General features: G+C 48.3%; 11 protein-coding genes across 11 annotated transcripts; 9 read left to right on the top strand and 2 right to left on the bottom strand.

Moving 5' to 3' along the window:
• Nucleotides 1-124: 124 nt before the first annotated feature.
• Nucleotides 125-2,030, bottom strand: DFJ58DRAFT_779650 (uncharacterized protein). Its single transcript, XM_041389699.1, has 6 exons — nucleotides 1,030-2,030; nucleotides 951-967; nucleotides 674-892; nucleotides 587-618; nucleotides 439-530; nucleotides 125-388 (listed from the first exon to the last, which is right to left on the bottom strand). The coding sequence occupies exons 1-6, from the start codon at nucleotides 1,871-1,873 to the stop codon at nucleotides 348-350; spliced, it is 1,245 nt and encodes a 414-aa protein (XP_041245571.1). The 5' UTR covers nucleotides 1,874-2,030; the 3' UTR covers nucleotides 125-347.
• A 1,920-nt stretch (nucleotides 2,031-3,950) lies between these two features.
• Nucleotides 3,951-5,768, top strand: DFJ58DRAFT_779647 (uncharacterized protein). The gene is made up of 8 exons (XM_041389698.1): nucleotides 3,951-4,124; nucleotides 4,180-4,321; nucleotides 4,431-4,519; nucleotides 4,568-4,650; nucleotides 4,702-4,866; nucleotides 4,917-4,941; nucleotides 4,988-5,269; nucleotides 5,331-5,768. The coding sequence occupies exons 2-8, from the start codon at nucleotides 4,208-4,210 to the stop codon at nucleotides 5,410-5,412; spliced, it is 840 nt and encodes a 279-aa protein (XP_041245570.1). The 5' UTR covers nucleotides 3,951-4,124; nucleotides 4,180-4,207; the 3' UTR covers nucleotides 5,413-5,768.
• On the bottom strand, nucleotides 5,753-6,248 carry DFJ58DRAFT_779639 (uncharacterized protein). The gene is made up of 4 exons (XM_041389697.1): nucleotides 6,173-6,248; nucleotides 6,067-6,115; nucleotides 5,973-6,009; nucleotides 5,753-5,920 (listed from the first exon to the last, which is right to left on the bottom strand). Exons 1-4 carry the CDS (start codon nucleotides 6,241-6,243, stop codon nucleotides 5,886-5,888), a joined length of 192 nt encoding a protein of 63 aa, XP_041245569.1. The 5' UTR covers nucleotides 6,244-6,248; the 3' UTR covers nucleotides 5,753-5,885.
• A 2,050-nt stretch (nucleotides 6,249-8,298) lies between these two features.
• DFJ58DRAFT_779634 (uncharacterized protein) lies at nucleotides 8,299-10,472 on the top strand. The gene is made up of 3 exons (XM_041389696.1): nucleotides 8,299-9,330; nucleotides 9,398-9,825; nucleotides 9,854-10,472. The coding sequence occupies exons 1-3, from the start codon at nucleotides 8,549-8,551 to the stop codon at nucleotides 10,129-10,131; spliced, it is 1,488 nt and encodes a 495-aa protein (XP_041245568.1). The 5' UTR covers nucleotides 8,299-8,548; the 3' UTR covers nucleotides 10,132-10,472.
• A 56-nt stretch (nucleotides 10,473-10,528) lies between these two features.
• Nucleotides 10,529-12,773, top strand: DFJ58DRAFT_779630 (nucleoside phosphatase family-domain-containing protein). Its single transcript, XM_041389695.1, is given in 4 exon segments — nucleotides 10,529-10,893; nucleotides 10,953-11,912; nucleotides 11,932-12,025; nucleotides 12,082-12,773. The coding sequence occupies 4 exon segments, from the start codon at nucleotides 10,725-10,727 to the stop codon at nucleotides 12,518-12,520; spliced, it is 1,662 nt and encodes a 553-aa protein (XP_041245567.1). The 5' UTR covers nucleotides 10,529-10,724; the 3' UTR covers nucleotides 12,521-12,773.
• Nucleotides 12,774-12,951: 178 nt separating this feature from the next.
• DFJ58DRAFT_744552 (major facilitator superfamily domain-containing protein) lies at nucleotides 12,952-15,246 on the top strand (the record flags this gene model as incomplete). The annotated part of the gene is made up of 8 exons (XM_041387325.1): nucleotides 12,952-13,153; nucleotides 13,209-13,601; nucleotides 13,658-13,723; nucleotides 13,779-13,939; nucleotides 14,005-14,139; nucleotides 14,188-14,347; nucleotides 14,400-14,937; nucleotides 14,990-15,246. The coding sequence occupies exons 2-8, from the start codon at nucleotides 13,452-13,454 to the stop codon at nucleotides 15,244-15,246; spliced, it is 1,467 nt and encodes a 488-aa protein (XP_041245566.1). The 5' UTR covers nucleotides 12,952-13,153; nucleotides 13,209-13,451.
• Nucleotides 15,247-15,825: 579 nt separating this feature from the next.
• DFJ58DRAFT_279228 (major facilitator superfamily domain-containing protein) lies at nucleotides 15,826-18,032 on the top strand. The gene is made up of 7 exons (XM_041379630.1): nucleotides 15,826-15,864; nucleotides 15,921-16,285; nucleotides 16,342-16,407; nucleotides 16,463-16,623; nucleotides 16,689-16,823; nucleotides 16,872-17,031; nucleotides 17,085-18,032. Exons 2-7 carry the CDS (start codon nucleotides 16,136-16,138, stop codon nucleotides 17,580-17,582), a joined length of 1,170 nt encoding a protein of 389 aa, XP_041245565.1. The 5' UTR covers nucleotides 15,826-15,864; nucleotides 15,921-16,135; the 3' UTR covers nucleotides 17,583-18,032.
• A 314-nt stretch (nucleotides 18,033-18,346) lies between these two features.
• DFJ58DRAFT_840038 (MFS multidrug-resistance DHA1 sub-family) lies at nucleotides 18,347-20,150 on the top strand (the record flags this gene model as incomplete). Its single annotated transcript, XM_041392568.1, has 7 exons — nucleotides 18,347-18,457; nucleotides 18,564-18,629; nucleotides 18,906-19,051; nucleotides 19,092-19,251; nucleotides 19,302-19,621; nucleotides 19,645-19,841; nucleotides 19,903-20,150. The coding sequence occupies 7 exons, from the start codon at nucleotides 18,347-18,349 to the stop codon at nucleotides 20,148-20,150; spliced, it is 1,248 nt and encodes a 415-aa protein (XP_041245564.1).
• Nucleotides 20,151-21,299: 1,149 nt separating this feature from the next.
• On the top strand, nucleotides 21,300-21,958 carry DFJ58DRAFT_726156 (major facilitator superfamily domain-containing protein; the record flags this gene model as incomplete). Its single annotated transcript, XM_041385330.1, has 4 exons — nucleotides 21,300-21,460; nucleotides 21,523-21,580; nucleotides 21,631-21,791; nucleotides 21,844-21,958. The coding sequence occupies 4 exons, from the start codon at nucleotides 21,300-21,302 to the stop codon at nucleotides 21,956-21,958; spliced, it is 495 nt and encodes a 164-aa protein (XP_041245563.1).
• DFJ58DRAFT_279049 (major facilitator superfamily domain-containing protein) lies at nucleotides 21,749-23,130 on the top strand. Its single transcript, XM_041379629.1, has 5 exons — nucleotides 21,749-21,791; nucleotides 21,844-21,978; nucleotides 22,028-22,187; nucleotides 22,242-22,779; nucleotides 22,829-23,130. The coding sequence occupies exons 2-5, from the start codon at nucleotides 21,959-21,961 to the stop codon at nucleotides 23,083-23,085; spliced, it is 975 nt and encodes a 324-aa protein (XP_041245562.1). The 5' UTR covers nucleotides 21,749-21,791; nucleotides 21,844-21,958; the 3' UTR covers nucleotides 23,086-23,130.
• Nucleotides 23,131-24,136: 1,006 nt separating this feature from the next.
• On the top strand, nucleotides 24,137-25,827 carry DFJ58DRAFT_279020 (major facilitator superfamily domain-containing protein). Its single transcript, XM_041379628.1, has 7 exons — nucleotides 24,137-24,185; nucleotides 24,241-24,401; nucleotides 24,454-24,588; nucleotides 24,648-24,807; nucleotides 24,861-25,259; nucleotides 25,309-25,393; nucleotides 25,446-25,827. Exons 2-7 carry the CDS (start codon nucleotides 24,355-24,357, stop codon nucleotides 25,700-25,702), a joined length of 1,083 nt encoding a protein of 360 aa, XP_041245561.1. The 5' UTR covers nucleotides 24,137-24,185; nucleotides 24,241-24,354; the 3' UTR covers nucleotides 25,703-25,827.
• Nucleotides 25,828-27,566: the final 1,739 nt, after the last annotated feature.

The following is a 27,566-nucleotide window of genomic DNA, read 5'->3' as shown; positions in this document are numbered from 1 at the left end:
CTGTACCTGTCCTTCTACTAACCAAATCAAAGTAAGGCACTCGTAAATTAACCAACGCCGGTGCACTGACCATCATGTGCTCACTTTCATCACAGGCACATTTATGTTCTTGTGCGTTCCTAACTGAAGGCATGACTCGTGATCATGATCAATTCCGAGTCGGCAACCCAACGTGTTCGATCAATGTCAATATTAGGTGTTGATTTACATCTTGTTCAGACCCCATGTGTCCCCCAAAAAAGAACAAATAACACATACTACATGTACAACATTTGTAGCAATCACTCCCAATGAAAATATGGACAATACAGGACGTTGGATGGTCGGAGGTGAGAACGGTAGAGAGATTAGTCTTCAATGGGATGCTGGCACTGCATCCAGAATGGACCTGAGTTCCGGTATTAGTCCCTCATGTGAGAAATTGACATCTGTACACACCAATGGGATCCTGTAGGTCATGCATGGTCGTAGACCAAGCTCCAAGAACTCCATATTGAGAACGGATGTTGCCCATAACAATCGCTTCACCCCTGTTTTAGAGTAAATGGTTACCAAATGATGGATAATGTAAGCGCGAGGACCATACCACCACACTGGCTGATCTCCGTTACCAGCGACCTGTACCCGATCTCAACGTCAGCAAGAACAAATTGACTTGACTGGCGAAACTTACAAAGTGCCATCGTATCTGGTCGTCAGGCGTGAGTTTGACGTAGCCGACGATGGAGAAATTGCCATCCATCTCTCCTACGTAGTTGATTTTTGGCCGTGCCGGATGATCCGGGTCTTGCTCGACATTGATTACGCGGAAAAATATGTCTATTGCACTGAACGTCTCTTCCAACTCTCCCTCTTCAAATATAGTGTGATCAAGTGGTTCATCCTCCGGCGACTATAAAATTTCCGTCAGATGGGACAATAATTATAGGTAACAAGGGCAGTAGACATACATTGGGGTCATTATAGACTAGACGGGAACAATGTGCCACGTCAGAGACAAATCGAAGAACAAGAACATCGATAGCTTACTTAGTAACTCCCGATGATCCATGAAACAATAGGAGATGCGCCACAAGCCTTCGACGCCAGCCCAATCATTCTCGCGGTTCAGATTCAGGCTGGGCGGTATGACGGCCTGGCAGAATGTCAGGCTCAGGGAGCAACTTTCAAAAGCAAGTTCTTCATCCCCCTCCCTCTCCAATAACGCGCTAGCGAAGACGTGTGCGAGCTTCTGCATATGCACCCAATTGACTACTCCACTCCCATCTCGCATAAAAGGCCCAAAGTTGTTTGAGGACAGGTAGTTGCGCTGACTGTAAACATATGCTCGGGATATTACTCTCGTCGTTGCCAAAGCGTCTCTGTCAGTCAACCCAAACCATGTGTGCAAGCGTGCGCGTAGTTGTTCTTCTTCATGCGAATGGCTCTCCAGATCAAGGAACACGCCGTCCTGCAGGAGCGTCTGCATCCACAACACATTACGGGACGTTGGCTCGCTCTCAGGGAAAGGTAGAGGCGGTACGTTCGTCACTATGTCGAGCAGGGTTCGTAGCACCTGACATCTTTCATCTGGTCGACAGACAGTAATATCATTCACGACTGTCTTTGCGCGGATGATGCGCTGTAGCTCTTCCCTCCATTTGATGTCAGTCCGGCGTTTGCCGAGGTAGGTGACCGCCTGACGGGGATCATCAAATGACTGTGCCAAGTAAAGAGCTCGCCAGAAATGCTCATCATCGTCAGAGTAGACGAGCCTGCGGAAGAGTCGACACACTTGGGCTGTACTTGCGACATCAATGGGGTCCGAAATCACCAGAATATGCTCTAATACTTCAAGCGGCAGGTCGGTTATACAAGCGGGATCAGAAACCATTGGACAGCGTCAAGCCGAGGTTGGTGAGAAAACGTCAAGGACGACCGGAGGAAGGGCTGGCTACGTGAAGGGGTCGTTCAACTAGGTTGGAAAGGAAGAGTTTTGGAGGGATCATGATATGGTTCAATAAACACTCAAAAAAATTCTTTCACTATCGGGGTCGTGTGGGTAGCATGCTCTGAATCGAGCAACTTACTAAAATCAATAGAATTTATTTTCAATGTGGAAGTGATCATTCTCCTCCCTGAGTGTGTGTATACTATTTTACTCGAGGGCACGATGTGATTCCGGCATCAATTACTTGGCACTAGTAGCAGCTTAGGGGTGACCGAATGATGATCACTTGCCGGGGGTGTACATACTTTGGCATCACAAATGTTATACGGCAGAAACCGGCGAGTAAAGCCACCGTACTGCATCCAGCCTGATGAAATCTCATCTGGAATGGTTGAGCGGTCATCTCGAAGCGTTATAATGTCTGTAGTACCCGACCTGCATTTCGTCGCCATGCCTCAGCTCCCAGTACTGGGTATGCTGATGCGGTATACCGTCTTGCGCACATGTCGGTGCTGTGTTAGGAGGGACAGAGAGCTAGAATTTCATAGAGCCCCCCTTTTGGAGCTCCCCCTGCGTTGCCTTGGTAGCAGAGCGGTGGTATGTCAATGGGGCTGAATGCGGCACGGCGACAGAGAGGGAACGACCAAACGGAAGATCACAGATAAATGTAAATGCACTGTTCACAGCGTCTGGCGCGCAGTATGGCGGCATCGAGGTATTGGGACGGTTGGTAGCACCAAATTGTTTTTGCGTTTGTACATCCATCTCTAGATCTGTTAGTATGTGGTTGAGCATACTGCCTGATGGGATGCATAGATCCGTAGAGTCCTCCAATCAAAAAATAGACTCGCTACCATATTTAGAGGTGGAGGTTGAAAGGGGTCCTTGCCAGCGTGCAAAAATGGCTGGTTCGAGCCTGCTAGTGCTGTTCATGGTCGGAATGCTCGATGAACAGAAGACCTTCCGCCAAAACACGAGAAACAATGGCTTTGGCAGTCATAACTTCAGTCTCTCAGATCGTGCGAGGAACCACGTACAAGAAAAGCCGGGCGTGGGTAGCTTGAAGTAATAGGCCGGTGTGTATTTGTGTACTCACAAGAAGAGCGAAGCCGGGGTAATGAATGCGCGGTACATATAATTATGTGACAGCGAGATTTGGACCGGGGCTGGAAGCGGAAATTTAGTAAAGTTCGAGATGTCGATGCATATCGAAGTTGGACTCGAGAGATTTTGAGAACTTGAACTAAATGCTTCCTAGCCTGGTGGCGAAAAGTTGGTGTGCCGGGACCTTATAATGTTGCATGTTCGGAAGTGATGAATGAAGGTTGGACGTCTATTGAGGCACACACCCATGATCGCGTCCAGATATAGCCCAGTTCCAAGTTGTATGATACATCGGCTAGCGGGACAGAAGGTGAGTGAGTACAGTTGCTGCTGCGCACCTGAATTAGCCTTCTTGCTCTCCGTCCGCGGGTTGCGGCATAGTCCTTGTCCTCGACAGGTTTTTTTCAGCCCCTTTCTGTTGTCGCGCCAGCAGTGCGTACCGACGATGGGAGTTATTGAGTCCTATAGGGCTTGTACATCTCAATGTACGGGGGGATTTGAACACTGCATACAAGCGCCAAAACTGGTCTGCGGCAACTCAACATGCTGCATGAACCTGCCTTAATGTTCGGTTAGCGGAGGTAATATCACTGGCAGCGCGGAAGGGGCTAATTTCATCGCGAACCACCACATATAGGTCAAGTGCCAAAGACTCGAGTTTCACGGATTCGCCGGGAGCTTTAGAAGTCACCCTAAACGCCCAAAAGAAGGCGAAGCGACCTCGAACTTTAATCTGCGTTTGGCTACGGCATGATGCATGAGACATAGGAGGACGTGGCAGGTAAGTACAATTTTATGTTGAGACAAAGCTGCAATTGGTAACAGGGGATATCGAAAAACAAGAGAAATTGAATCGCCGTGACCGGAATGAGTTGACTATTGTCCCGAACATTGATTATGTAACATGAGCGCAACGCGCAACGTTATGAAGGAAGCCGAAATTACATGGCTAACACGTTTTCAGCTTTCACGACACTCTTTACTATTTCCTCTCGTTGGCAGGCCCACCTAGACTTCTACTCTCAAGAACGTGCCCAGTAAACGACGCGCCCCATACAGGTCCCCTAAGGCACATCAAAATTCGAAAGACGTACGATCCAAGTATACCGATTAACGTCGGGCTCACGCGCACAATTATACTTCAGCACTCTACTGATTGTTGTATTATTGTCTATGCCCGCAATGATTGCTGCTAGAGGTCCACCTGCGCCCGCACTTCCTCCGCACAGACGATCGACGAATTATGGCTACTACAACCCGATGGATGGTGGGGGGAGTATGCTTAGCGTGCGTTTTTTTTATGTTTCCTATACGTGGAGTCGTATTATGGGACGATGTTGATGTGAGAAATACGCTCTACAGCAAGTTCAGGACACCTATCCGGCAGGCCTCGGAGAAACCCATAAACGTCATCATTTCTGCCTACTCTGATTCTCAAGTGCTGCAGAATACTGTGACAAACGGTGGTCTTATCAATTATTTTCAGTGAGCACGGTCCTCTGTTCTTGTGGAGTTGTTCTTACGTGCAGGCAGATCATTCGGGTTCTCGACCGAGTGTTTGGGACAGAGTGACGATAGCGTGCAAACCGCTAATCTTGGCGACGGGAGCGGTTACTGTACGTTTCCTTTAATTATGATTCGGCTCTGCCCGGAGCTCAGTATTTCAGTAAACCAGACTGCCGTCATACGGTGGGACTATGGTGATGCCAATTTTGGAACTTGCCAGGAGTCGGTCGAAGGAGGGAACCACTTTCGCTATTGGATACAGAATGGGCCAAGCGCTGACTCAGGCGCAATATTCATGGCAACTTCATATGAAATGCCTATCGCCGGTGCGTCAGAGATGTAATTTTGATTAGAATTTTTAATGACTATGTTTCAGAGCAGCATAATATCATAGTCAATGGGTAGGTGCGAATTGTTTTTCAATTGTCTCCGACTTACATCCCGTAGTTATGACCTAGGTCGAGACTGGCTCGTTGGGAATGCTACCTTCCAATCGACAATTCTTCCAACAGCAAACATGACCAACACATCGACGTACTCGGGGCAAACATCCTTTAATAGTTTTACATATTCGACCACTGTGACGTATGTCTCTGGGCTGCTACAGAACACTAGCAATGGCATCAACCACTATCAGACTGTCGCTGTGAATGGCCAAAATGCGATCGATGGACTAGTGGCGGTATTAACCGTTAAGATGGTCCAGCAAGCCAGTAGTAGTTCAAGCGCGTGGGTCCCCGTCTCGGTTACGACGCATGTCCATTTGTGCTAACTTCGTGCAATGCACTAGTGCGGAATGGACACATCGTCCCAAAGGACTTTCCTGGACACTCCTTGCAATGGCATGTGTGATACTCGTGTCATTGCTCTAGATTTACAGACCCCATTATGGATATTCTCGAACAGTGGTTACACTACACGATATTACCTCGGACGTTCTTGAACGACGAACCTTTATTCATAACCATGTCTGCAGGCATACCTCCGCATAGTATATTTCATCCCTGATCTCACCTGCTAGCTGATACTCATATGTATATTTCTGGTATACTACTACTTATTCCTTCATTTGTAAGTTCGGTGCTCAGACCATGACTTTTAGAACCTAGACATTCACGCTTTGACGGATTACTTGTATCTATGTCTTGTATCAGCTAAGCTTGCCTGGTGATAATATCATGTTCTCGCCCGTATGAGCTGATCGTTTTCTGATACTGTTCAAACATGGATGCATAATATATATCATATAATACTTGGGGTCGTGTATATTATCGTTACATTTGTTACATGAAGATCAACAATGGTATTGGTTGGGTATTGGGTCGCATGAGGTTGCTGCTGACGACTAATAACCAGACCTATCGTAGGCAGTTTCCTTGGCTGCGAAACAGTCAATTCGAGTGTTACGTCGAGTAAGATCCGTCATGCTCACCATGATGCTTGGCCTTCTGTCTGTCTATGGCGTCCAACTAGATTAATAATTCACGTTAGGGGTTGCACAGATAATGGGGTAAGATAAAACGTACACCCTTCGTCTCGACCATGCGGTCGATAAAGGCTCCACCAAAGGCAGCTCTGTGGTTAGTGTCAGTCACGATGTATGTCCGAGTCTTTTGCGGTCGAGAGACTTACAAGAGCTCCTTGGCCTTCTCGTGGTTTGCAGGCTGGCCGTTTTTCGCGCAGTGCTCATTGTAAGCTTTCATTGCCTGCAATGATATGTTGAGGTCGGATGGGAAGATCGATAAGCAGAGGAACGATAACTCACCTCGTAAGAAGCTGCAGCAGCTAGCAGCTCATGAGAGAGCTTTGCCTTGTGGGGTGCATTAATGACCTGCGATGCTCACGATTAGATGGAACATGTATTGGATGACTGGTCAACTACCTGGTTATGTGCGTCAGAAAGGTCTTTGTGGTGGTCGTGATGATGCGGCATGCTGATGAAGGAATGGTAGGTATGTAATGGGTGATTGTGTGAAGATGAGACTCAGAAGGATAAGGTACTTATACTGTTCGCATTTCGTTGGCTAGCCAACTTTAGCACAGGTCCAGATAGATTCTGTACATTTCTGGGGATCTTGTTGATGTTTCGGGTTTGACGGTCTCGCGTAGGTGACTACCGGTGTGTATGCGCACATTGACAATTATCTTATCTAATCCCATAAGGAAGGTATAAGTGCATCCAAAAAATTACGTAATAAGTTCAACTGGTGACTGCTTCCACAAGTTGTTTGACTCATGTTCCGTTCACTGTGTCATTGCGAGTCAACCTTCCGTCTGGGATTTGGACTGCCTACAGGAGACTATATAATGTCCTCTCTGCTCGACTCTTCCAAATCACTTGCTCTCATGTCTTCAAACTTTTTTTTGTATCCTATTCTCTCTGAAATTGCGGCATCGCCTTGCCATATCATGATATCACCCGCAGTCTGAGCGGACACTGCCTCCGAATGCTGGCGCACTGCACTATTCACTTGTGAAAGGGGACTACTCCAGGCAATGCTGAGCGCTTGGCGAATATTCGAACCATTTTCACCGCCTTCACACTACACCGCATCGAGACCATCGTGACCCTACTCGGCACGTGTCAATCAACGGCTCAAGGCAAATTCCGACTTACTTCCCGAGGATTTCATAAACGGTACATAGCAACACGATTTATCACGATATCAAAGATCTAGCATACTAACTCTGTGTATTAGACTGTTACATCCAGCATACCTGCCGGTCACTCGGTGCTCGCTATGTACTTAGTGATAGGCAGGCCTGCGTTGCATCTCGTGTCCTGGCTCCCATCGCTGGCTTAGAATTGTTCCCTGACCTCATTCGAGAACAGATTCATTAATCGTGTCTCAATACAGAGATCAGAAACAATTCACTGGATTGGATCTCCAAAAAGGGGGTTGATCATGTGCCTTGATTAAGTTGGTCCATTGCATGTAATCATTGTGATGGTAATCGCCTAATCAAGCGCACAATGCTGCTGGAGTTGTCAGCATTCTGCAACTTTCCTAGGGAAGAATAGCCTCTCGCACAGAAGGTTCCAAGATCTACTAGCTTGCGGCGATCAAACAGCATCGGAACGTCAGCTCTTCCGTGTCTCTGACTGTTCCAGAAGCAACTACTGTGCCGACCCTTTCGCATCAAACTATGGGGCAATCGAATACGGATTAATAAGAGCAGCTCTCGCAGTTGCCGACGGCGCAGGTATCGCAGCTAGGAGAACTTGAACACTATAGCTCGCAGCAGCTGCGATCGCGCAGTCTCCTTGGCTCGCACGCATTACTCGCCAACACATTGTATAACGTGTTTTCTCTGCCGCAGCTATTCGCAAGGCTGTGCGACCCGTTGGCCGGCAAGCCATCCGATTGGCACTTGTGATGGACAGCGGGCCGCCATCCTGGCATGCCGCAGCCTTATTGTCCAAGCCGTGGTTGTCGAGGGTGAGTCAGGATGCGGTAACGACGGCTCAGCCACTAATATAGTCCCGATGCCATCGGAGTGACTCTGACGATGTACTATGATTTTTGGAGTGTTTTCCAACGTTTGAACCGCCATTTTTTGGTAACTTGTAAGGAGAATGAAGGCAGTTGTCTTGCCGGATGATTTTTCAACCAGTAACATATGTTTTTGTTTTTCCAATATCTGTCGGTTGTTTTAAAATCACCGGATTTGCTGTACCTTTCACACTATTTTGGGAAATGTGCGGCTCTGAGCTTGAAAAGCGGTGAAAAAACTCCCATATAAGCACACACGAGTCACAAATTTCCTCCATATCTCTTTCCCCTCAAACCACCAGCTGGCACCTGAGAGCAGCTTTTGCACTGCTCAGGCGTCCAACGAGTCTTAAAGTACTCAAAGCTAACCGTGAGTGACTCAGTCCTGTCTGATTCATTTCATTGTGTTCTACGTTTGGTTTGGCTGCATTGCATTGCTGCGCACAATCATATCAGAATCACATTACCGATTTCTATCAAATCGATTGAAATCAAGAGTGCGCGTGGCTAAACAATGTCCGCGTATAATCATCCATCGACCTCGAGGTCACCTGATCTGTCTCGTACATTGCCCCTCTCTGGGCCTTCACGAACATCTTCAGTGCAGCCTTTGGGGTCAGGGGAGTCATTGCGATGCAACGCACGCTCACCGCTCTTACCTCAATACCATGCTCAACGTGATATGAACGGGAAACTGACTGCGTCGTCGTCCAGAGCTTCCAGGCAGCCGACGTTGCCGCCTGCGTCAGACTCTACCTTTAACACGTCCCCCTTTCCCGCAATTTCACATAAACCTACCCATTACATTAACCAACATGTTCTCGATCCACCACTTGTGAATCGCTCGTTGTTCTCGCACCAACCTGGTCCATCGCAATCACCCGGTCACCATGTCTCGCATAATTTCCTTGAAAGTTCCCAACTTTCAAGTTCCTCGTCCACTCGCCATGTCGCGATAAACAGTAACTCAACACGTCAAACGACGTCTACTCCGGTCTTCAATAACATTTCGGATCTTGCAGCCCACTATGGGATACCCCAATCTTTGCCCAGTGCCCCTCGTACAACTCCTAGTAGACCAGAACCAGGAGAACCATCTTCAACACTCTCTGTTGAATCTTTCGGACCTACAAACTCACCCGATTTTGCCAATTTGTGCTCGAATTACTTGAACATGTTGTCACAAAAAATAGACAACAACGACGCGACCGTTGTCCACGGTGAGGACACGGCGCTCTGGACGGCCACGCCGTCTGACGCTGAAGCCATTCTGACGGTCATGGACGTTTCTCGGTGGTAAGTTATTCACTCCCACCATATTTGCGTGGCTTACACGATGGGTACCAGCCACACCGGAACTAAGTGACTTGAATGAATACCTCACTTCACCCATAATCGACTCACCCTTCGATGATGAGTTGCTCACTACGCCCGCATTCGGCTCTGCGGACATCAATGCGGACATCCTCACGAGTCCGCTTTTGGATGATTTCGGGGGTGACTCGTTTGGCGAACTACCATCTCTTTTTGGTGATTTCGGTACTATTTATCCCCCAAGCAAGCCCACCGAGTCCTACCACATCCCCGAACCCAACTTCGATGCGCTGTATCAAATGTCGCCCGACACTCCATTCGAATCTCCCCTTGAATCTCCTGCCAATCGTCCACCGCAGCGGAAAGTTGCTGTCACAGGCACGCGTAAGAACATTACGCCGGAGGCCCTTGTCCCTGTCGATGCTCCCACGCAGCAGCGCAAGTACCTTACCCCATCAGCAACCTCTCGCAAGGAGGGTTCCTGCTGTTTTCGCTCGGAAGCGAGCGCGTGCGGTTGCTTTCGGTGAGGAGCAAGACGAGCTCACCGAGGATGTGCACATCAGCCCTTCCATGACTGAGCAGGAACAAATTGAGGCAAAGAGGCGCCAAAACACAATCGCTGCTCGACGAAGTCGCAAGCGCAAGTTGGAGTACCAACGTGAATTGGAGGAGAGTGTTGAGCAGTACAAGCGCGAAAGTGAGATCTGGAAATCGAAGGCAATGACTTACCAGGCCCTACTGCGAAGTCATAACATCGAGTATCCCGAGCTTCCAGACCCATGAAAGCCACTCAAGTAGTCTCGTCATTCTCTTTGTCGTTCTTTTGATACCTGATAGTTCTGAACTTCGATGCTCTGTGTATTCTTATTATGTTCACCATCCCCATCCCTTTCACATCCACTGGCGAAGAGCATCGTCGTATCCCCTTCCCACATGTTCATGATCCCTCCTGACCTACGTTTTTTCGTTCCCACTTCCGATATTTTCTTGATCTTTATCCTCTTATCCTCATCACGCGTTGCCATCTAGTAGTATTCACGTTCCCCGCCTATATGCCCAAGGTTGATTACATATGCGTTATCGATTAGATCTGCAAATCAAAAGTAATGGTTTCTGCGTTGTCATTAATGGTTCGAACTTGTCCGTGCGACTGTGAATTGAGGCTATGCCAACTAAACTTGTCATTGAACAACCAAGAGCGTCAAGGTTCTACGTGAAACGATCTGGGCCTGAAGATTTGACTAATACTTACGCAATACCAACACTTTGTCTTGAAAGGCTGCCGACTCGCCATTACACGATTAAATCCTTCAGGTCATTCTACGTCCGTTGACCTTAAGCACGAGGCCCGTGCTCGCAGGCTCCTGACAACTGACATGTTCTTCACGTCAACTTCGAGCAGCAGCTACGAACGTCTTGAGGGCGGCTTCGGTCCAGGTCGTACGGCTAGGATGCTAGCATGGAAGAAGTTTGCAATTGGCGCTGTAGTGCTCATCTCTGTGGTTTGGCTTTTTGGACCGAGATCGAGCATAGATTTGATACCCGGTGCGTCTTGCGATAATTGTCGTGAAGGAATGGATGCATTTACATATCATGAAATATAGATTCGTCATTGCCTGGCATGGATCCCCCAGTAGTACATACACCCACAAAGACAACTCCTTCGAATCCCTCAGAGGATGAAATCGACATTCACAAGACTACTGCTACGTCGCCACCCTCCCAAACCTCCTTCCCTACCTCCCCAGAAACAGACCCAGACCTCCTCAAAACTGTACACTGTACATCCCCACATTCTCCTACCCTCCCTCTTGTGCAGTATGCCCTCATGATTGACGCCGGTTCAACTGGCTCGCGCATCCACATCTACAAATTCCACAACTGCGGACCCTCGCCAACCTTCGAGTATGAGGTGTTCCGCATGATCCAACCAGGGCTCTCTTCGCATGCAGGATTCCCAACTGCAGCGGCAGAGAGTCTTGACCTTCTCCTCGACGAAGCCATGACCGTGGTGCCAGAATCTTTGCAAAGTTGCACGCCTGTCGCTGTTAAAGCCACCGCTGGGCTTCGACTTCTCGGCGCCCACCAAAGCGATAGTATTCTCACAGCAGTGCATGACCACATCCTCTCCAAATACCCCTTCCCATTTCCCGATAAGGATGGTGTTGTCATTATGGATGGCAAAGACGAGGGTGTTTATGCGTGGATCACCGCAAATTACCTTCTTAATACCATCAGAGGTGATTCGCCCAAGGACGCTCCGCCCTATGCTGTGCTCGATTTGGGTGGAGGGTCCACGCAGATCGTGTTCGAACCCCAGTTTGGCGATGAGAAAAGCGACAATGGTCTCAAGGAGGGCGAACACAAGTATGAGCTTGAGTTTGGTGGGGCTAAGCGAGTGTTATACCAGCACTCATATCTTGGATATGGCCTCAAGAGCGCTCGGGAGAGCGTGCATCGTGTCGTCCAATTCATGGATTCTCTGAGGTCGAGCAAGGATGGCGCTAATGATCGGATGAGAATGGTTCACAACCCTTGCTTGGCTCAAGGGTCGGTGAAAAGAGGTGACGCTTCCTGGGGCAGATGGCGATACCGTGACAGTGACGATGACGGGATCGGATGTTGGCAGTTTTGAGGCTTGCAATCGTATCTTGGAGCTTGTCATGGCAAAGGATGAGTAAGTCCTTTCGTTTTCTATCGACATCCTTCGTGATTGTTGATCGCTCGCAATAGCGTTTGTGAACTCAAACCCTGCTCCTTCAATGGTGTTTACCAGCCATCACTCCTGGACGCCTTCCCTAACGGAAAAATCCTTCTTCTCTCGTATTTCTTCGATCGGATCACACCGTTGCTTTTAGCAGACTCATCACCAGATCATCCCCAGCCCCCCATGTCAATTTCAACATTCGCCACGCTTGCTAAACAGGTCTGCGCGGGACCTACCAGCTGGGAACAGCACTGGGGCGCGTATCCTGATATCATGGAGGAACTAGAAGGTCGACCAGAGTGGTGCCTTGATCTCAGTTTCCAGCACGCCTTGCTGGTCCTTGGCTACGAGTTTGGTGATGATCGGGAGGTGCAGCTTGGGAAGCGTATTGAAGGCACAGAGCTCGGTTGGTGTCTTGGTGCCACGATAGCGATGGTGGGTGGAAATCTACGTTGTCGGGTGTAGTGCCCAACAAGGACAGTCCGTAAAATAATGTGGAGTCATCATCTCACTGAGTAGATGTAACACAGAGAACTGTCATTACCCGCGCGGCGCGCAACACGTTTGATTATTTATCTCATCTAGTCTCTCATGTGCAGACCGTCATAGTAAGATCCTCCGGGCGAGTACTTGTGGAGTAACTGAGGTACTACCCCTAGTATACGGGGCAACGCGTGTACTTGTTTTTACGTTTGTAATTCCGGCTGCGAGCCTACAACTGCCATTGTACACCTTATCGACGAGCTGGCAGTGACGAACGGCTTCTCATCTAATGAGGCCGAATCCGTGCTGCATTGGCTGGCCAATCGACGTATCGGAGTCACATCCGTAGACGCGCCTCATGCCGTCACACGTCGTGACTGATGCTAAGCGCTAAGTCCTCAAATTCGTCTAACGTCGTTGATTTGGGCTTTTTGTTATTATGTCCGAGTCTGCTCTATTTAATCTCGCCTCGCGTGGGCGCAGACCTCAAGACCGTGAGGCCTTGAGGGTTAGCCTAAGGTTAGCCAGAAGCCTGAGATAGGCGATGGTGCGGGGTACGTCCTGGCCACAGGTGGCTATATACTACGCGTAATAGGAGAGTAATAGGACTCGGAGGTGCGTGCTTTTACATCTGCGTGCGATCATTAATCAAGAAAGCAGGTTCTTGTAGACTGCCGTTGTACTCCTTATCGATGAGCTAGCCAACTAGGGGCGGGCGGCCCGCCCCACTAGCCGGACAGCAACCGCCTCATTGGAATGAGTTCACGTGTGATGTGCCACTTCTTCTATCGGTCATTCCTTCGTACAACCATTGGCAGCAGCTCTATGCGTGGATAACGCTAAATTTAGATATGGTAGAGACAGCAGTCGCGGGATCGCCTCTTCTCCGCCTGTCTATATCTCTCGTATCACCATGATTGCGCGTCAGGATGACGAGGAGACACCTCTTCTCCAACGACCAACGACCAGGACACCTCTTCCCTGGGATCAATTCTGGATTATACTGTTCTTGCAGGTGTCAGATCCTCTTTCTCGCCAGACCCTTGCCCCGTTTGTTCCTCAAGTGCGTATATTCCATTTGCCTGTACTTGAATCTGACCACAATTGGAACTTGTCAAGCTCGTTAGAGATATTGGAGTGACTCACGGAGACGAATCCCAGGTTGGTCACTATGTCGGTATCCTTGTAAGCTTGTCTTCATCGTTCCTACCCGTTCGTTCCTTCTTAATCTTCTCCCAAGGAATCAACATACTATGCAGCTCATGTGCTAACTATTTTTCATTGGAGTCAATTGTCTGACCACATCGGGCGGAAGCCTGTAATACTGGTATCTCTGTTAGCAATTTCTGTTTCGATGCTTTCGTTTGGGCTGTCGAAGACCTTCGTTGTCCTGATGGTTAGGTCAGTGTGTTCAGTTAAATATCAAATGGCAGTTGTGACCGTCAATTACTAATGTTCTTAACCAGTCGTGCCGTCTGCGGAGCATTTGATGGGAGCAATGGTGTCATCATAAACATAGTGATGGACATCACTGACGTAACCAATATGCCCAAGGCATTCGCTTATGTACAAATTCCGTGGATGATCGCAAAAATAGTTGGGTAGGCATACAGTACATTTGCTCTTGCACTGAGGTTCACGGTATCTAGACCACTCATTGGAGGATCGCTCTCCCGACCAGCAGACAGATTCCCTGACATCTTTGGGCGATCAGAACTCCTCAAAACTTACCCATATCTCCTGCCATGTTCTATCTCGACGATTTTTGTATCGATAGCTTGGCTAGTCGCGTATTTCTGTCTTAAAGAGGTGAGCGTAATGTTGAAAACCCATACTGGATCACACTAAGTGTAGTAACAAGAGCGTTTCTACCAGGATATCACTTTGGGAGCTAATCAAAGGAGGATCCTTCCCACAGTCATACCAAAAGCCTCACCAGCCATCGAGCGATGTGCCAGTCAATCCTAGGGAAGCGAATACTGGAAGAGTCCAATCAAAGCCGCTTCCGCTCCGCGCCCTGCTAACTCCAAAGGTCCTGACTGTAACAGCGAGTTACGCCACTGCGGCTCTGTTTCACATGGCGTTTACTTCGGTCCTACCTGTTTTCTATGCAACATCGATTGAACTCGGTGGTCTTTCCCTCGACCCTCCTCGCATTGGTGTTATACTTGCAGCACAAGGTGCCGCACATGGCATATTTCAGCTGCTTTTCTACGCTCGTTTACATGATCACTTCGGTGCAAGAGCTGTCCAAATCGCTGGCGTTAGCTCCGGCATACCCATCGTCATTTTATTTCCAGTAATTAATGCTCTGGCTCGATCCCATGGGATAGGTTTGGCTGTGTGGCTATGTGTTGCCATCCAGCTTTCACTGACAATCAGCCTGATCATGTGCTTTCGTATGTCAATCCAGTACTTCATGCGTTCTGCTGAACTGAGAAGAACACATAGCTACCTTACCATCATTCGTCAAAGCGGCTGCTCCAAATCGTGCCTCGCTCGGAGCAACCAATGGTATCGCCCAGATGTTCGCCGCAGTAGCAAGGGTCATTGGCCCAGCGTCTGCAGCTTCGGTGTTCTCTTATTCGATGCAGGAAGGGCATGATGCGTGGTTGGTATACTACTTCTTGACAGCAATTGCATGTCTCGCCGTAGGTATTTCTCTATTACTTCCCCGAGATCCTAGAGTATGGGAAGATCCCCAATAGCGAACGACCGCGTGTCGTCTGTTTGCAGCCATGTTAGTACATCTTCCGGGTATATAGAATGCGATAGTCAAGCCTGAGCCTATGTAGGCGACAGTGCGGGGTACATGCCCACCCCTGGCCACAGTGTAATCAGATCATCCGTCCCTGAGACAGCATGATCGTCACTGTGGTCCATTACTCGTGCTTTGAATTCCCTTGCAGCTGATGTGGGCCCGCAGGAGGTGCTGCTTTGGAAGTGTATTGAAGCTAGTTTGGTTGGTGTCCAACTTGAAATTTGAAACTTGAAGTTGATTCCAACTTCGTGCACGGAAATATATATACATTGTCGGGTGTACTAGTGCCTGGCCAAATGACGTATCGGAGCCATCGCACCACTGACTGATGCTAAGTCCTCAAATCGTTTAACGTCGTTGATTTGGGCTTTTGGTTATTATGTCTGCTCTGTTTAATCTCGCCTCGCGTGGGCACAGACCTCAAGACCGTGAGGCCTTGAGGATTAGCCTAAGGTTAACCAGCCATAAGCCTGAGATTCTCTAGGCGATGGTGCGGGGTACGTCCTGGCCACAGGTGGCTGTATACGTGGCTATATGCGTAATAAGAGAGTAATAGGACTCGGAGGTGCTTGCTTTTACATTTGCGTGTGATCATTAATCAGGAAAAGCAGGTTCTTGTAGACTGCCGTTGTACTCCTTATCGAATCGATGAGCTAGCCAACTAGCCGGTCAGCAACCGCCTCATTGGAATGAGTTCACGTGTGATGTGCCACTTCTTCTATCGGTCATTCCCTCATACAACCATTGGCAGCGGTTCTATGCGTAGATAAGGCCAAATACAGAGACAGTGTCGCGCGATTGCCTCTTCTCCGTCTGTCCAGATCTCTCGCATCACCATGATTGCGCATCAGGATGACGAGGAGACACCTCTTCTGCAACGACCAACGACCAGGACACCTCTTCCCTGGGATCAATTCTGGGTTATATTGTTCTTGCAGCTGTCAGAACCTCTTTCTTCTAAGACCCTTTCCCCGTTTGTTCCTCAAGTGCGTATATTCCATTTGCCTGGACTTGAATCTGACCACAATTGGAACTTGTCAAGCTCATTAAAGACATTGGAGTGACTCACGGAGACGAATCCCAGGTTGGTCACTATGTCGGCATCCTTGTAAGCGTGTCTTCATCGTTCCTACCTCTTCGTTCGTTCCTGATATTCTCCTGAGGAATCATCATACTATGCAGCTCATATGCTGACTATTTTTCATTGGACCCAACTGTCTGACCACATTGGGCGGAAGCCTGTAATATTGATAGCTCTATTAGCAATTTCCGTTTCGATGCTTTCGTTTGGGCTGTCGAAGACCTTCCTTGGTCTGGTGGTTAGGTCAGTGTGTTCAGTTCAACATCAAATAGTAGTTGTGACCGTCAATTACTGATATTCTTGACCAGTCGTGCTGTCAGCGGAGCATTTGATGGGAGCAATACTGTCATCAAGAGCATGGTGATGGATATCACTGACATAACCAATATGCCCAAGGCCTACGGTTATATACCGATTCCATGGATGATCGGAAAAACAGCTGGGTAGGCATACAGTACATTTGCTCTTGCACTGAGGTTCACGGCATGTAGACCACTCATTGGGGGATCGCTCTCCCGACCAGCAGACAGATTCCCTGATATCTTTGGGCAATCAGAACTCCTCAAATTCTACCCATATCTCCTGCCGTGTTCTATTTCGACAATTTTTGCATCGATATCTTGGCTAGTCGCGTATTTCTGTCTTAAAGAGGTGAGCGCGATGTTGAAAACCCATATCTAGATCACACTAAGTGTGGTAACAAGAGCGTTTCTACCAAGACATCACTTTGGGAGCTAATCAAAGGAGGATTCTTCCGACAGTCATACTCAAATTCTCACCAGCCATCGAGCAATGTGCTAATTAATCCTGGGGGAGCTCAACCAAAGCCGCTTCCGCTGCGCGCCTTGCTGACTCCAAAAGTCCTGACTATAACAGTAAATTTTGCCACTATGGCTTTGTTTCACATGGCGTTTACTTCGGTCCTACCTGTTTTCTATGCGACATCGATTGAACTCGGTGGTCTTTCCCTCGACCCTCCTCGCATTGGCGTTATACTAGCAGCACAAGGTGCCGCACATGGCATATTTCAGCTACTTTTCTACGCTCGTTTACATGATCACTTCGGTGCAAAAGCCATCCATTTCACTGGCGTTAGCTCCGGCATACCCATCGTCATTTTATTTCCAGTGATCAATGCTCTGGCTCGATCCCATGGGATAGGATTGGCTGTGTGCTGTGTGTTGCCATCCAGCTTGCGCTGACGATCAGCCTGGTCATGTGCTACCGTATGACAATCCAGCACTTCATGCGTTCTACTGAACTGAGAAGAGCCTACAGCCTGCTTGGCATTATTCATCAAAGCAGCTGCTCCCAATCGCGCCTCGCTTGGAGCAACCAATGGAATTACCCAGATGGTTGCCGCAATTGCAAGGATCATTGCCCAGCGTCTGCAGCTTCGGTTTTCTCTTATTCAATGCAGGAAGGGCATGATGCGTGGTTGGTATACTATTTCTTGATGGCAATTACATTTCTTGCAGTAGGTGTTTCTCTATTACTTCCCCGAGATCCTAGTTGTATGGGAAGATCACCAATAGCGAACGGCCGCGTGTTATCTGTTTACAGTCATGTCAGTGCATCTTCCGGGTATATAGAATGCGGTAGTCAAGCCTGAGTCTATGTAGGCGACAGTGCGGTGTACATACCTATCCCTGGCTACAGGCGCCTATACGGGGCTACATGCGTAATAGGAGATGCCTACTTTTACGTCAGCGTGCGATGCTCTTAGTCACTGATCAGAAAAAGCAGGTTCTTGTGGACTGCCGTTGTACTCCTTATCAACGAGCTAGCCAACAAGTCGGTCAGCAACCGCCTCATTGGACTAAGTTCACGTATATATCAATAATGGCTGTTCAAGTTGTTCCCTCGTACAGCCATTGGCAGCGGTTCTATGCGTGGATAAGGCCAAATACAGAGACAGTGTCGCGCGATTGCCTTTTCTCCGTCTGTCCAGATCTCTCGTATCACCATGATTGCGCGCCAGGATGACGAGGAGACACCTCTTCTGCAACGTCCAGGGCAGCCAACGACTAGAACACCTCTGCCTTGGAATCAATTCTGGATTATACTGTTCTTGCAGGTGTCAGAACCTCTTTCTTTTCAAACCCTTGCCCCGTTTATTTCCTCAAGTGAGTATATTCTATTTACTTGGACTTGAATCTGACCACAATCGGAACATTGTCAAGCTCATTAGAGACATTGGAGTGACTCACGGAGACGAATCTCAGGTTGGCCACTATGTCGGTATCCTTGTAAGCGTGTCCTCATCGTTCCTACCCCTTCGTTCCTCGCTGATATTCTCCCGAGGAATCATCATACTATGCAGCTCATGTCCTGACTATTTTTCATTGGAGTCAACTGTCTGACCACATTGGGCGGAAGCCCGTAATATTGATAGCTCTATTAGCAATGTCTGTTTCGATGCTTTCGTTTGGGTTGTCGAAGACATTCCCTGGTTTGGTGGTTAGGTCAGTGTGTTAAATATCGAATAGTAATTGTGATCGTCGATTACTGATACTCTTGACCAGTCTTGTTGTCGCGGAGCATTTGATGGGAGCAATAGTGTCATCAAGAGCATGGTGATGGACATCACTGACGTAACGAATTTGCCCAATGCAATTCGGTTATGTACCAATTCCATGGATGATCGGACAAACAGCTGGGTAGGCATACAGTATACTATTTGCTCTTGCACTGAGGTTCACGGCATCTAGACCACTCATTGGGGGATCGCTCTCCCGACCAGCAGACAGATTCCCTGATATCTTTGGGCAATCAGATCTCCTCAAAACCTACCCATATCTCCTGCCATGCTCTATTTCGGCAACTTTTGTATCAATAGCTTGGCTAGTCACGTATTTCCGTCTTAAAGAGGTGAGCACGATGTTGAAACACATCTAGATCAAACTAAGTGTAGTAACAAGAGTGTTTCTACCAAGACGTCACTTTGGGAGCTCATCAAAGGAGGATTCTTCCGACAGTCATACTCAAAGCCTTACCAGCCATCGAGCAATGTGCTAGTTAATCCTGGGGAAGAGAATTCTGGAGAAGCTCAATCAAAGCCGCTTCCGCTGCGCGCCTTGCTAACCCCGAAAGTTTCGACTGTAGCAGCAAATTATGCCACCACGGGCCTGTTTCACATGGCGTTTACTTCGGTCCTACCTGTTTTCTATGCGACATCGATTGAACTCGGTGGTCTTTCCCTCGACCCTCCTCGCATTGGCGTTATACTAGCAGGCACAAGGTGCCGCACATGGCATATTTCAGCTACTTTTCTACGCTCGTTTACATGATCGCTTCGGTGCAAAAAGCCATCCATTTCACTGGCGTTAGCTCCGGCATACCCATCGTCATTTTATTTCCAGTGATCAATGCTCTGGCTCGATCCCATGGGATAGGATTGGCTGTGTGGCTGTGTGTTGCCATCCAGCTTGCGCTGACGATCAGCCTGATCATGTGCTACCGTATGCCAATCCAGTACTTTATGCGTTCTGCTGAACTGAGAAGAACCCATAGCCTCCTTAGCATTATTCGTCAGAACAGCTGCTCCCAGTCGCGCCTCGCTCGGAGCAACCAACGGAATTGCCCAGATGTTTCTCGCAGGAGCAAGGATCATTGGCCCAGCGTCTGCAGCTTCGGTGTTCTCTTATTCGATGCAGGAAGGGCATGATGCGTGGTTGGTATACTACTTCTTGACGGCAATTGCATGTCTCGCTGTGGGTGTTTCTCTATTACTTCCCCGAGATCCTAGTGTATGGGAAGATCACCAATAGCGAACGGCCGCAGTGTTATACGTTTACAGTCATGTCAGTGCATCTTCCGGGTATAAAAAATGAAGTAGTCGAGCAGAGACCCTCCTTGTTCGTAACTTAACACTGAAGATATCTTCCTTCCTGGGAGCTCTCTGAGTGCTTTCAACGAAAGCAATTATTAAGATGGAGATGTGAATGGTGTGTAATTCGTCGTGTTCCTCTGACGCTATATCAATCCTGACTCATATCCGCGACTGCGACTCTCCCAAGCGACTCAGACTGAGATATCCCCAGTAATCGAGAATCTTATCGTGTTTTCTGGATGCTCGTCTTTGCAAACATGACAGTGTACTATCATTTGCCACGTAGAGATGCAGATTGCACGAAAACTCTCGAGTCCAGACGATTATGGCATTGATCAGCTGGATACAGTACTGACATGCATATTCTGAACTCCGAGTCATGGAGGAACTACTAAGGCCAGCTAGCATCATGACCTGACCGCGACTTTCATCGTATGCGCCATGACTCATGCTGTGGCACCGTCGTAACATGCTCCACAAATCACTGGGCTGGGCTTTGTACTGTCATGCCTACTTGAAATTATATGCCCTCGTGTGCTGGACGTCTACAGCTGGGGTACGTACCATCCCAACCTAATGCAGACCTGCCCGTGCTTCTGGATAATAATAGTACTTAAGAGGTTCCGTTCAAGCGAGCTGTCACCAGATTCGAGAAGCAGCATATTCCTATGAACGATGTACCCTCGGTATCATGATGTGTGTTCTCTGTACGTACTTTCTTTTACATACACATTCACTTATTGATACACGCTTCACCCACGTTCACGTTTCATTCTCCGTTTCAACGATTCTTTAATGTACTCCTTCGTACGATATAGTTTTTCCCTCAGTCTTTCTAGTCAAGAGGTGAGCACAATTCGCTACTATGTCTGCATGCATATACTTAAAGCTTCGCAATTATTGTCCCATCGTCTTCTAGGTATGCACTTGTCGTAGTTCAGTATTTCTAACCAAGACTGAGTTATTCTTCCTTTGTCTTCTAGTCCGAGCCTCTTCACCTCGTGAGGCTTCGACTAACCAAGGAGCCACTCAATCGGCGACCGAGTTCAATAGTCTGCGCCCATCGTCATCTTTCTCTCGTACCACCATGATAGCACTCCAAGATGACGAGGAGACTCCTCTTCTCCAACGGCCAGAGCAGCGGATGGCCCGAACTTCACCTCTGCCATGGGATCAATTCTGGATCATATTGTTCTTGCAGTTTTCAGATTCGCTTGTTTTCAGACCCTTGCTCCATTTACCCCTCAAGTGAGTATATTCCCTCTGCTTGGACTTGAATCTGATCGCAAGAATTTTGTCAAGCTGATCAGAGACATCGGCGTGACTAACGGAGACGAATCCCAGGTTGGACACTATGTCGGCATCCTGGTGAGCATGTCACGATCCTTCGTTACATTCCTTCCTGATGTCGTTCCGAGCAATCGTCGTATTATACGGCTCAAGCACTGACTATCTTCCATTGGAGTCAACTATCTGATCACATTGGGCGGAAGCCAGTGATACTGACCGCTTTATTCGCCATATCGATTTCGATGTTCTCGTTCGGACTGTCGAAAAATTTTGTCCATCTGGTGATCAGGTTTGGGTGTTTAATAACCACCATAAGCGTCAAGTACTGATTTACTGATCAGCCGTGCTTTCTGTGGGGCATTCAATGGGAGTAATGGGGTCATCAAAAGCATGGTGATGGACATCACTGACACAACCAACTTGCCGAAGGCATACAGCTATATGCCGCTCCCATAGATGTTGGGGACCTTAGTTGGGTAGGATAAAACATCTCTTATTCGTGAAACGGGATTCACGATAGCCTAGACCACTCGTTGGTGGATCGCTCTCCAGACCAGTGGACAGATTCCCTGAGATTTTTGGGCGATCAAAACTCCTGACAACCTACCCATACCTCTTACCATGCGCCGTTCCAGCTATATTCGCCCTGGTGGCTTGGTTAGTCACGTATTCTCGTTTCAAAGAGGTGAGGGAGATTTTCTAAAGACCATGTCTGGATCACACTAAGTGCGGTAACGAGAGCGTTTCAACAAGGGCACCTTTTTGGGAGCTGATTAAAGGATGGCTCTTGCGACAGTCATACGCAAAGCATTTTCCGCCATCGAGAAGTGCTCTGGCCATTTCTGGAGTAGCAAACTCTGAAGAAGTTCCATCAAAACCGCTGCCACTGTGCGCCTTGCTAACTCCAAAGGTCCTGACTGTAACAGCAAGTTATGTCACCATGGCTCTGTTTTACATGGCATTTAGTTCTGTTCTACCTGTTTTCTACTCGACGCCGATTGAACTAGGTGGCCTTTCCCTTGACCCTCCCCATATTGGTGCTATACTTGCGGTATCAGGTGTTGCCCATGGCGTATTCCAGCTACTTTTCTACGCACGGCTACACGATCGCTTCGGTGCAAGAGCCATCCATATCGCTGGCGTTGGCTCCGGCGTACCTATCATCATTTTATTCCCTGTGATCAACACGCTCGCTCGAGTCCATGGCCTGGGTTGGGCAGTGTGGTTGTCTGTTGGCGTTCAATTTTCGCTGGCAACTAGCTTGGTTATGTGCTATCGTATGTCAACCAAGCATTTCTGGCGTCTTACTTGACTGAGAGGCCATAGCCTGCTTGGCATTGTTTATCAGAGCCGCCGCTCCCAATCGCGCATCGCTTGGAGCAACCAATGGAATTATCCAGCTGGTTGTAGCAGGAGCAAGGATCATTGGCCCAGCATCTGCAGCTTCGGTCTTCTCTTATTCGATACAGGAAGGTCATGACGCGTGGTCGGTATATTACTACTTGATGACAGTTGCATTTCTCGCTGTAGGTACTTCTCTGTTGCTTCCCCGTGATCCTAGTGTATGGGAAGATCACCAGTAGTATCGTCACCAGCGACCTGCATGTTGTTTGTTTTCAGCTTTGTTCAGTGATTTGTTGTACGAGTACATTTTCCTTGTATGGCGCGGTAGTCAAACAGATATCTTTCTTGCATCCTTGACTCCTTGCAGTTTTACAGGCTTTTCTGGTGCAATGTGAATCAAAGTGAGGACCTGTTTACGAAAAAAAGGTTCAAAAGCGGCGAAGAGCATGGTAAAATTCAAACATGGAGACAAACAAAGGCCCCAGCTGTGCGCTACTTGTAGACCACAAAATCCAGATGAGTAAAGTAACATCCTTCTCCAGAGATACGATCACAGCGTGGTCTGGCGTGATGCAAGTTGACATGTAAGCCTTGCCATCAATGCATACATAATCCCAAACCTACTTAGGACTGGAAGCGGGGAGGATGACTAAGCGCGTATGTCGACGACCCCAGATAGCGCGCGCTCGCTGTTGACAACGTCGAGGTTCAAGAACCTACCTGTGACATATACTTAATGGCCACTGGCAGGAGTCCCTCGAACTCACTGTCCTCAACTCTACCAGTCGGATATCTGGACAGCAGTTGTAGTGCGTCCGTGATGCTATTAGGCTGTCACTACTTGCATTTCATTGGCCTTTTTCAAAAGCTTTTTGACACCTTTCCAAGCTCAAAAAGGGTTTCCGCATACTTGGGAACGGACATAGTTAGGTTTCGACCCTTCGAAAAGAAGGTTCCAAGGACCGAAAAAGGTGATTAGTCCTTGGACTACTTATCTGTGAGCTTGATCGACGGCCAGCTCTGATTAAAAGGAGTGTAACAGGCTGCGCCCTCTATCTTCCTCTCGTACCACCATGATCACGCGTCCAGATGATGAAGAGACTCCTCTTCTGCAACAGCCGATAGCCAGAACACCTCTGCCCTGGGATCAATTCTGGATCATATTGTTCTTGCAGTTTCCAGACTCGCTTGTTTTCCAGACCCTTGCCCCATTTACCCCCGCAAGTGAGTATATTCCCTCTGCTTGGATTTAATCTGACCACATTTTGTCAAGCTGATAAGAGACATTGGTGTGACCAACGGAGACGAATCCCAGGTTGGACACTATGTTGGGATCCTGGTGAGCATGTCACAATATTTCGTTATCTTGCGTTCCTTCCTGATATCGATTCGAGCAATCATCGTATTATACAGCTCAAGCGCTGACTATCCTCCATTGGAGTCGACTGTCTGATCACATTGGACGGAAGCCTTTGATATTGACCGCTCTGTTCGCGATAGCAGTCTCAATGTTCTCGTTCGGGCTGTCGAAAACATATGTCGGTCTGGTGATCAGGTCAGCATGTTAAACAATAACCCTGACAATCAATTACTGATATACTAATTAGTCGTGTTTTCTGTGGGGCATTCAATGGGAGCAATGGCATCGTCAAAAGCATGGTAATGGACATCACTGACACAACCAACTTGCCCAAGGCATACGGTTATATGCCGCTCCCATGGATGTTGGGGGCCATAGTTGGGTAGGCACTTACAATACGTCTGCTTGCTCTTGAAGCGGGATTCACAATGCTAATCCTAGACCACTCATCGGAGGATCCCTCTCCCGACCCGCAGATAGGTTCCCTGAAATCTTCGGGCGATCAGAACTCCTGAAAACCTACCCATACCTCTTTCCATGCGCTGTCCCAGCTATACTTGCCTTGGTGGCTTGGTTAGTCACATTTTTCCGATTCAGAGAGGTGAGGGTGATTTTAAAACCATGTCTGGAGCATACTAAGTGCGGTAACGAGAGCGTTTCAACAAAGGTACCACTTTGGGGCTAATCAAAGGACTGTTCTCGCAGCAGTCAGATGCACAACTTCCTATACCACCGAACAATACTCTGGCCAGTTCCGGGGAAGCAAACTCTGAAGAAGTCCCATTAAAGCCACTTCCATTGCGCGCCTCGCTGACACCAAAAGTCCTGACTGTAACAGCAAGTTATGTCACTATGGCTGTATTTTATATGGCATTTAACTCGATCCTACCTCTGTTCTATGCGACGCCCATTGAACTCGGTGGTCTTTCCCTTGATCCTCCCCGCATCGGGGCTATACTTGCAGTATCAGGTATCGCCCATGGCGCATTCCAGCTACTTTTCTACGCTCGTCTACATGACCGCTTTGGCGCAGGAGCCATTCATACTGCCGGTGTTAGCTCTGGCATACCTATCGTTGTTTTATTTCCAGTGATCAATGTTCTCCCGAGTTTATGGAATGTGTTTGACGGTGTGGTTATGTGTTGCCGCTCAACATGTGCTGACGACTAGCCTGATGATGTGCAATCGTATGTTAACCCAGTACTTCGTGCATGGTACTTGACTGAGAAGAACCCACAGCTTGCTTGGTATTGTTCATCAGGGCAGCTGCTCCCAATCGCGCCTCGCTTGGGGCAACCAATGGAATTATCCAGATGGTTGCCGCAGGAGCAAGGATTATTGCCCCAGCATCTGCAACTTCGGTCTTCTCTTATTCGATCCAGGAAGGTCATGATGCGTGGCTGGTATACTACTTCTTGATGGTAATTGTATTTCTTGCTGTAGGTACTTCTCTATTACTTCCTCGTAATCCTAGTCTATGGGAAGATCGCCAGTAGTGTAACCAAGAGCGACCTGTATGTTCAAGTTATCCGCTCCTCTATCAGTAGATTTTCCGGGTCTATGTATATGGTGCCACAATTGTATCCACACTTTTTTCTTCTTCTGAATGACTGAGTTCCTGCGTTTTTCTGGTATTTGCCCTTTTTGTCAATTAGCAGTAGCTTACGCTGGGTGCCACGTCTACAACGAGATACCGCCGGCATCGGGTGCTACTGCGACCATCACGTCATGCTGTGTTGTTTCCTCTTAACGTTCATGTTCTGTTCAATTTTACGGCTCTCCTGGGGACCTCTGCTTCATTTCACGGCGTTGTTGGACCACAAACTTCGACAACACCATTGACGTCCTCTTCCCAGCAATTCTCGAAGACGCTGAATTCTTGTACTTAATTAAGCTTAAGCTCAAGGCTCCGAGTTGGAACACGGCGCCACTCTTGGTCCTCTTCTTTACCTTACAGTTTTAGCCAGCTCGGACACCGAAGGAACTGTTCATACACGCACCAACATGTGGCTCCTATCACTTCACTTACAAACTGCAGGACGACATTTTTTCAGTCATTGCAATCATCTCAGCCTGAAGAGAACATGGAGGTCAGTGGCACATGTACTTTCTTCTGATTTCAAATACTGGTGCACGTCCGGCAGCCCAATAATCGACCAGCTAAAAGACTTCGCCTGCAAGGACTTGACAGCTTCCAAGTAACGAATAATACCTCAAAACTCGCGTACAAATTTCCCCCGCCCTTCGTGTCTTCTTTTGATCCACCGAAGGCCAGGTCATCAACAAATGTTCCTGATGACAAGCAAGAAAAGTTGAAGGATTCGATTCGTGTTCGACAGCGACCGCATGGCCCGTTCACTGCCGAGCTCCCCGACTTTGGCGACACTTCGCTCGGACGCGAGGCTAAGGGAAAGGAGAAGGAGATATCGGTTCGCCCAGCTGGCAATCGCAAGCGACCGAACCCATTTATCACTGAGTGACGCAGGGGCAGACACGTCTCGCGCGCCAGTCGTGAAGCGATTGCCTCGTCGGAACCAGCATCTGTGCATCCTCCTCCTATATCCCATCTAAAGTAACATTCTCTACCTCTTCAATCTCTCAAGCCACCTTCGTTTGTAATCAGCGCCCCAGCACATGCATCATCTTCCGAACCTCGATCTTTTTCAATTCTCAAGCCACCTCCAAGGCCTCAGTAACTACTAAAGCCATCGTTCCGAAGCCCCTTGTTTCACCTAGCTTTGCTCCACTTCTCCCAAAGGACGGTGCAGGTGCTGAGCTGCTCTCGCTTTTCCTCCAACGGCACGGACACAACATTGTCACTCCATTCGAACGTGAGATACGGCGCGGCATTGGACCCAGCCATCGCAAAAACAAGAGCTCTAAAGGGAAGTTTGTACGGTATGTACGTGTGTCGTGAGATCATTGGCCAGCTCATACTGAAATGTGCGATGGTACAACAGTAGTGGAATGGCAGCGCGTGCGCAACACCTGATCTCAGGCACGAAAATTGACCATACCCTTTGGTGCCTACAGTTCAAACAGAAGCTCTCATCCGCGTCACCCTCCGCACCGACTTTATCGTGTGATTTGGGCCTACATATTCTGCGAGTACTACCCATTCCCACCCCACCCTTACCCATGTGCACATCGCAATATGCCGCATCTCATCGCGCCATAGGTTCGCCAACATAACCGATTTGAGAGATCAATGTTATGTCGTTCTTTTTCTACACATTGTCGAGCCCAATCGTGATTTCGGAGAGGGCAAGGATGTCTTGGCCTGGGTGCCGTGGCACAAGGTTATGTTTTCCACTGTGGTGCCGAGGGAAGTACTAGGAAGTCTTTCGGTTGAGCCATTGA

The sequence above is a fragment of the Suillus subalutaceus genome (assembly GCF_016647625.1).
Source record: "Suillus subalutaceus strain FC151 chromosome Unknown DFJ58scaffold_33, whole genome shotgun sequence".
NCBI classification, from domain to species: Eukaryota; Fungi; Basidiomycota; class Agaricomycetes; order Boletales; family Suillaceae; genus Suillus; species Suillus subalutaceus.
Note: the sequence above shows the minus strand (reverse complement) of the source record. Positions and strands in the feature narration are given on the sequence as shown.